The sequence below is a fragment of the Carassius gibelio genome, chromosome B18 (genome assembly GCF_023724105.1).
Source record: "Carassius gibelio isolate Cgi1373 ecotype wild population from Czech Republic chromosome B18, carGib1.2-hapl.c, whole genome shotgun sequence".
NCBI lineage: Eukaryota > Metazoa > Chordata > Actinopteri > Cypriniformes > Cyprinidae > Carassius > Carassius gibelio.
This window is the reverse complement of record NC_068413.1, coordinates 7,351,929-7,360,366: the sequence shown is the minus strand read 5'-3', so window position 1 is coordinate 7,360,366 and position 8,438 is coordinate 7,351,929. Positions and strand designations below refer to the sequence as shown.

Here is an 8,438-nt window from a genome sequence, read left to right as displayed (position 1 = left end):
ATGCTTTTTTTTTTAAACATGATCAAATAGTTGTATTCCATATTGAATCCAACTGCTGATTCACTAAGATGATTTGCATCCAAATCCAGTGTGAAATTTGCTTTCAATGAAAAAACCTTTGAATACTCCATAGTTTAACAATATTTGTAAATAAGAGGAACAAAACTGGAGACAAAGCCATGAATATGTATTAAATACCATAAGATGCAATCTTTAATAACAAGATATAATAAAAAAAGCAGCATTTTAATATTCAGAAGTACAAATGGTGAGAATGTTAACAACAAATGCAAGCTTTAACTGGAGAGGCAACACAGTCCCCTTTTTAACAAAATCATTCCATGAATCTAAAAGACAGCTGGTAAACAGGCTTCAACAAAACAAACATGGCAACCAGCATATATGAATAAAGAAACGAAAATGGACAAACATTTAACAGTCATTCTGGCTTTTCACCCATATTTCTCAATGTGCCAAAATCCCTGAGGGACATGAACCGATATGATCACAGCAGTGTGGTAATTACCAGCTACTTCACTGATCCTGTGCAAAATCAAATTGTGCTCACAGCCGTTCTCATACACAGAACCTCACACATACACACAGCAGCAGGATATTGGGGTTCTTTGTTGCCGACCAAAGACATTTATTAGAGTTTTGGAGGGGTTGGAGCTCCTGCTTGGAAGCTGCAGTGCCTGTGAAAACACACAGTGGGGGCACTGCACACTTGGGAGGTCATGCCTCCCATGCTAATTTAGCACAGTTCACTCGCTGGGGCCAAACTGACTCATTGGATACCAAAATGACTTGCAACTAGCAAACAAATATATAGACATTTACATAAAAAAAACAGTTTGAATATACTTTGTAGAATGCTAAAGGAGCCTTATAACACATTTTATTTGTTCATAGTGGTCCTAAACTAACTAAAGTCCCACATTTCAGGGTCTGATAAAAACTTATTTTACCTTAAAAAGCAGAAATTTTGCATTCTAAACAGGTCCTTATATTTGAATCAGGATGTGCAGATGTGATGTAATTACAGTTCGCTGCTTATTCATTACGGCTTTCCATAAAGAGTATAAGTGCTAGAATTTATAAGGAATTCAGAAGCAGGTTTTCAGTCAAAATGAGCAGCAGACATTATGCAGATAATTATTATAAACCCAACAAAAATGTAGTCTAATCCCACCAGAAACACGACCAAGTTTCACTGTGTGATCAAACAAGGCTGCGGTTTATCTGTTTTAGGAAAAGACTGCCCAGATACAGTCAAACTGGCTGTTACTACTGGTAAGAACATTGATATCCTAAAATATTCAGATGTAAGGATATACATAAACATCACTGTGGGTTTTGAAGCCTTGCTAGGTGTCCATTGCCATAGTCCGTGATTTTAAACATACAAAGCCTGTAGATGACATTAGTGCATGCTGTCAGTCTCTGACGAGTCACTGTTCTCACCGCTGCTATTGCTGGGGTCAGTATAAGAACAAAGCCCAGTTTCATGGCTGTTCATTAGGTCTTGAATCTCAGAATGCCATCCCAGGATCTCTGCAAGCTTTTGGACAGAATCAGAAAGATCTCCCAGCTCCATGTAGTCAGCCCTCCTCAGGGGCCTGCGTTCAAAGGGCCCAACTGGATCACGGTTCAGCAGCAGACGAGGCACTGTAGACTTCACTGTGTTGACCAGGCTGGCAAACGGCTCGATCTGCCACAAAGCAGAAAGATTAACTGATACTCTTATTAAGAAAAGACCAATTAAACTGATTTAAAGTGACAAGAGATAACCATTTAAAATTCCTTTCTTTTTCTTGAGAAAAAAAAAAAAAAAACTTAAGGTATTATGGTTTTCACAAAAATATTAAAGCAGCTGTTTTCAACATTGATAAAACAATCTTCAACTGAAGAAATGCCTGCTGAATCAGCTTTAAAGTCACAGAAATAAAAACATTAAAGTAAAAACAAAACAACAAAATAACGGCATTTTAAATAAAAAATGTATTGTTTTTACTGCATTTTAATCAAGTTAATGTAGTATTGTAAGCATAAGAGACTCGAAGTAATAATAATAAAAAAACTAACCATACCCAACTCAAAACTTATGACTTCTCACATTTTTTTTTTTTTACATTTAGTTAAATGTTTTTTTTTTTTTTTTTGTGAACAAATATTCCAATTAAATCACTTAAAAGTAATATCAATATATTAAATTAAAGGGTTCAAAGCTGGCGTATAGGTTAATAATTTGACAAAATGCTAGTTAGAATGTATTTATTAGTTTTAGATGGAGTACAACAATTGAACTGTAAAAGAACTGTCGCTTAAACACAAAAAATGGCTTGTACATCATGGTTAAAATAATAAAGTAATAATAAAGTTAAAGTAATAATAATAAAGTCTACCTTTAAAGAAGTGCCCATGATCATGAGAAGGTCAGCTTTTGGGAAATCTTGAGCATGTTGAAAGTACTTTTCTGGCAGATCTTCTCCAAAGAACACAACGTTAGGTTTGACTGCCCCGGCACAAAATGTACAGATGGGAACGTTGCCGTTCATTATAGCTTGCTGATAGTGAAAAAAGAAAAGAAAATTATGAAGTGCGCACTAAAGTGAATTCAATACTGTAATTAAGAACTCTCAGGCCAATTTAGATGACCTTGGCTTCCTCAGCAGGATAAGGTGTATAGCAGAGGTGGCAGGCAGCAGTGGCAAAACTCCCATGAGCCTCCACAAGTTTGTCATCTGGGATACCGCACACTACAAAGAGAGTTAAGAGCATTTGAATAGGTAACACTGCAAATTTAACATTTAAGAGTGGTGTAGTAGGTCTCTGAATTTTAATCTCACGTTTTTCGAGCCCATCGATGTTCTGAGTATACATGCGGAGCAGCAGGCCCTTCTGATGCAGCATACGGATGAAATAGTGAACATAGTTTGGACGGTGGTGTCCAGGGTACAGCTCTTTAGCCAATGAGAAGAAAGGATGAGGGTTGTCAGAGAAGTAGTCGATGTTAAAGATGGCCTCTGGATAAGGAATGTCATACTTTGCAAGGTTCGCATAAAGACCTGTTCCTGGCGTCCTGATACAAAAACAGCTGTTAGCCGAGTGAAACAGTGATTCAGAAGTAGTTGGAATGTTTTGAGCATCCACCTGAAGTCTGGTATACCACTGCCTGTGCTGATACCTGCTCCAGCAACCACCACAATGTTTCGCACCCGGCCCAGCTTCATCAGCCGGCTGATAGTTTCCAAAGCCCCGCGCGGAACAGAGCTGCCAGAGGGCGAGGAGGAGAGAACGGCCTTAGAACTCTGGTAGGACTTCCCTTTCCTAAAGAAAAGTGTGTGTGTGTGGGGGGGGGGGGGGGGATTCAAGAAAAATAAACAGGTTAAAACTAAACATTTAAAAATATGGATGACGTGTTAAAAAAAAAAAAAAAAAGATATGCATATCACATATTATTACTTTTAATACTTGCTAGCATCTGCTAGATCTTTAAATGATACAGTCTATGATTAAATCCAGTGTTATAGCATTTAAACGTATTAATAAGTTGAATTAGCTTTATTAGGAATTCTTTAAATTCAACTTAAAACTATTTAAAAACAATTCAATTTAGCTTTCAGATTTTAACACTTTTTTCATCAAGTGTTTCTCCCCATTTAATAATTACAAAAGTGATTTTTTTGTAATTTTAGTTTACAGTAAAAACATTAAAATGTCAAATCAATTTTGTTTAGTTTTTTTAAACAGCATAGTGCTTTTTTTTTTTAAGTTTGTTGTTTTTTTTTTGTTAAAAATTAATAAAAAGCTATTTTCAGTTTACATAATTTTTTCCTTTGATAGTTGAAGTGTGAAGGAAAATAATCTTGCAATGTTTTAAACTAGATTTCATGAAACCATGTTTTACAAATGCTTGTTCTTGCTAGGATACAGAGCTTTTGCAATCTCTTATTGTTCGTTGGAAGGCCAAACAGAAGGTTGTGTTGTCTCACCGTGCTAATGAGGCCTGCTGTTCACTCACGCTCATGAGGCTGAGGTCGTCCACCAGGCCTGAATCTGTGGGTTTAGAGCGCCGAGAGTCCTGAGGGTTGATGGAACTGCGAGTCACCCTTGTGACGCCGGGCAGAGCGATCCTTCGGTCCCTAGTTGACTTCGCCTTGCTCATGTTCATACCTGGAAAGGGGCATTCATTTTTATTTTGTATGCTTCGACTTTCGTATAGTATTCAACTAGATTTTCAGAAGGAAATAACAGTCTTTGTAACAATGCAATATAATTAAAGATTTAAGTAAGCTTAAGTTTTATGCCAAGCTTAAAGATAACAATAAGTATAAAATATAAAAATCAAAAAGTTGAAGAAAAATGAGGCAGAATAGATAGATTCTAAATATCAAATAGAATGCTGAATTATATGATAAAGAACAGATTTTACATTATCTTGTAAACACATCTTTAAAATCAGTTTTAATTAAAACAAACTGTTACACATGCCTTTTTTTGTAAATTATATTTGCTTGTTGCCATTTCATTAGGTTCATTGCAATATTTAAAAGTAATTAAAATCACAGCAGAGCTCTGGTGTGTCCTGCCTTTAGCTGGCGTAAAGCTACAATGTATTAAACCTGTCAAGCCCCAACAAGCTAATGGCTGTAATATATTTAATGTGTCCCTCCCACTTTGGTTCAACTGCCCAGAGCTGTGGCAGCTTTATGGCTCAGGGAAGGGGAACGGGTACAAGAGATGGGTGAGGGGGCTGAAAGTGTCCAGGATTGACTGTGTGTCAACAAACCCAGCTGGAGGAGAAAGGAGGGGGCCATTTAGACAAAAAAAAATAAAAAATAGTGAACAGATAGATGATGCAGAGGTAGAATCCAATAAAGAGTTTGTGGGAAGCGAGAGGTGAGGAAGATGCCTGGAGCCGTGAGAGGCCATTTCTCAAGCCTCTGACATCTAAGGATGAATGATGGACAACGACGATTGGGACAGAAAGAGACGGAGGGGGAGAGTAAAAGGTAAGAGGAGTGGATACAAAGATACATCCTATAAAACAAGGCCTGCGTCACAGCATACAAATACGATAAGACAGGCCTTTCAACGACAAACCTTATCACAGCCGAAGGAGGCAGAGATATCACATTCACAATGACAACGGGTCAGTGTGCAGAGTGATAAACAACTACAAGACTGAACAAAATCTGGCAACCCCCAACCAAAACAAACTGCAAGTGGCTATAACTCAACTCAATTCAACTGACAAAACTGAATTAGTCATTTGCTAGTTATTTAAACTTTTTAAGTGCATCAAGACCGGTCCTTATGAGATTCCTCACTCTCTCTCCCACCTCCACTGCTGTAATGGCTACTCCCACAGAACTATTAAAAACTACAGGGGATGGGAGGTCACTGCCTTTGTCTCCCTGCTAAGCACAGAGACACTCCAATATTTCACAGCTGAGCTTAATAAGCCTTGCACAAACAGCGCTGAGAAGTCTGCAGTACAATGCGTTTCTCTGTTTTGTCACAATCTGGGACTCTAAATAAAAAATAAAAAAATTCCTTAAGTATGAAAGAAAACCCCCAAAACCCCCTTTTCAAACTTCTGATGAACGCAAAGTAAAAAAAAAAAAAAAAAAAACAACAACCTTACAAAATTGGGGTGGGGAGGGGGGTTTGCAGACAAATAAGCAAAACTGTCTGCTGTCTCACAAAGACTTCACATAGGCACAGGGGCTTCACGCCAAAGAAGAGGCAAAAACCAACAGGAGCAGTGGTGTGACTGAAACCATGGAGAAGAGGTTAGCAACGGGCAGTCAGGGCAGGAATGAGCTGGCTGTCAGACTCCGAGTTAGTAAGACAGCACAGGGTCATTGTGCTGATATTAGCACACATCTCTGGCCTCTCACTGCTGACTAATTGAGCTTAATTAGTTCAGCTGTTTGATGAGAAGCAGCTAAAAGGGAACTAAGATGGAAGATTCATTTAGTATGGAATGTTATGCTTCAGACAGTTTTAATATTTTTATATAAATATTAGAGACGGGGGAAACATTATAAGACTAAAAGCCTCTACAGATCCATTTTACTACTGGGAGATATTTGTCAAATATCAAAAGCTGACTTAAACTCCACACATAAAAGCTAAATACACACTTCAAATCATTTCAGTGTTCATCCTTGTATATAGCTAGCTTTTGATGTCTGCTGCCCCCCCCCCACCCTCCGCATGATCTGCTGACACAGCTACAGTTACAGAGACCCGTTTCTCCATCTCATGGATGAAGGCCTGTCATTTAGCGCCCCCTGCTGACACAATTTCAAAAGACAAGTCAACTAATTCACCTTCTTTTGAACTTTGTTCATCAAAAAGCCCACTTGAGACAACTGAGCACAACTTACACTCAAATGTTATTGGTGCACAAAATGGACAGAACATCTGTTAAAAATTCAGCTTTGCCATCCTAGGGGGAAAAAAAAATCATGTTGCCTAAGAAACCATAAGATGATAATGATTATTACTTTTATTATTAATAATAAAACAAACAAAAATGATACAGTGACCCCTATGATTAAATACGTTCATATAGAGAAGGATTCATTAAGACTGACGTAGAAGACATTTTCTTGCTATTTTGTAGTAGACGGTCTTTTTTCTGATTACTTTCAATTAAGTTCAGACTGTGCAGAAAACAAGGACTACTATCTGCACACTATCTAGAAGGCTTAAGTTAATTAAATGCTCCCACTCAGTGGCCAAAGTGCACCAAACTGAGGGAACAGGGTGTAATATTGGGACGAAGGTTTATTAATCCAATACATTGAAAGTGTGTAATTTTGAATATTTTAAATTTAAATATTTAAATTAGTTTGGGGAGAAAAATGAACAAAGCAAAGTCTAGTGATATCACTAAAATACAGAAATCATTATTGGGTGTTTCTTCAAATATAGCAACAACTAGGGCCACTTCTGTTAAGACATTTTTTTTTAAATAAAAATTTATTATTATTTCTTTTTTTGCAATAAGAGTTGAAGGCAAACAAAAACTGTACATCAATTTTAAGTTTACGTTAATTTGATAATTACATCAAAATCATCCAAGCTGTGACATGAAAGTACCCAATGTTGACGAAATACCTAACGTAACAATTGACGTTTAAGTAACAATCACTTAAGCAAAGGCTTTAAAATCTGATGCGTTTAAAAAAAAAAAAAAAAAAAAAAAAAAAAAAAAAAAAAAAAACAATATGACGCATTACTACATATAAACATCGCTTCAGGGCGCGTTCTTTGTATCGTAATAATCACCCATGTCGTTTGTAACGCTAGAATCTGCACTTTCACTGTGTAATGAGTTGTAAGTGAATATTGTATGTGATTCGCTGGCGTCGTTACAATGCAGCCAAAGATGAAATACTGCATTAAATATGACCTCATATCAAAACCATTGATATTGCTTTAAACATTCGATATAGCAGCTAGAGAATGCGAGAAACCATGATTTTGTCTAATAATCTGAAATACGCTTTCCAAAAGTTAAATGCAGCTACTATATAAATCAAACAAATAAGTCATTAGTTAACGTTACTTGCCTCTGTATTTGTTTACCGGTCTGAGGAAGGGAAGACAATCAAAACGAACAGCAACAAACCGATGATATCCCTCGCGACACAGTAGCAGACCGTGAATTACAAATGTATCAACGTGATATCTACTGCAAAATAAATGTCATATTTGAATCTGTGCGAGTCCACCGTTCCCGCAAAACATTACAAGCTGCTTGACAATGCAGGAAGTACGTCATTTTATGAATAAGAGCGGGAAAACATCCCTGTTACAGCTGCTGCAGATCAACAGCCAATAGAAAACGCTAGATTAATGGGTTTAAATAATTAAAAATCTTATTATATGCAATCCACAGTTTACTGAAGTTGGCCTACTTAAACAGTTTACATCTCTGTATTAAACAGTAACAGTTTTTGCTTTACATAGCCTATTGGGGCAAAATTCAGATTCAAGAACTGACTCTGATCATTTCATGAGTATACTGGCCACAGCTCACAGGATGTTGAACTTGAATGACATGAAGTGGAATTTACAGATAGATGGATATGAAATATGAATATAAAATAATTGTATTAGCAAACTTAGTTGTAGAGAACTAGATGAGCACCATGAATGAGCATATGTCTATAATGAAAATGCATGTTTATGGAATATCAATTTGTGAAAACTTCACTTTGAAACAGTGATAGGCTAATAATTTCTTTTAATTTTCAACTGAAATTCAAATAGGAATTCTACATCATGTTCAAACTAAAATTAAAATGTAAAAGGCATTCTTAATTCAGTTCTGAATGGCACACCGCCCTGTTGCTAACAATCATGCAATGAAGAAATCACCTACATGCTAAGAAAAAAAGTAGACTAGTAAAAGCTAC

At 36.7% G+C, this 8,438-nt stretch overlaps 1 protein-coding gene across 2 annotated transcripts; it reads right to left on the bottom strand.

The window, feature by feature from the left end:
- Positions 1–184: 184 nt before the first annotated feature.
- On the bottom strand, positions 185–7,794 carry si:dkey-103i16.6 (uncharacterized protein LOC557125 homolog). Of its 2 annotated transcripts, XM_052581900.1 has the most exons (8): positions 7,590–7,794; positions 6,399–6,460; positions 3,996–4,176; positions 3,154–3,330; positions 2,850–3,082; positions 2,659–2,759; positions 2,406–2,567; positions 185–1,711 (listed from the first exon to the last, which is right to left on the bottom strand). In XM_052581900.1, the coding sequence occupies exons 2-8, from the start codon at positions 6,433–6,435 to the stop codon at positions 1,424–1,426; spliced, it is 1,179 nt and encodes a 392-aa protein (XP_052437860.1). In that variant the 5' UTR covers positions 6,436–6,460; positions 7,590–7,794; the 3' UTR covers positions 185–1,423. The 2 variants fall into 2 exon arrangements, with proteins under 2 accessions (XP_052437860.1, XP_052437861.1); XM_052581901.1 differs by lacking the exon at positions 6,399–6,460 and having other exon boundaries at positions 7,590–7,791.
- Positions 7,795–8,438: the final 644 nt, after the last annotated feature.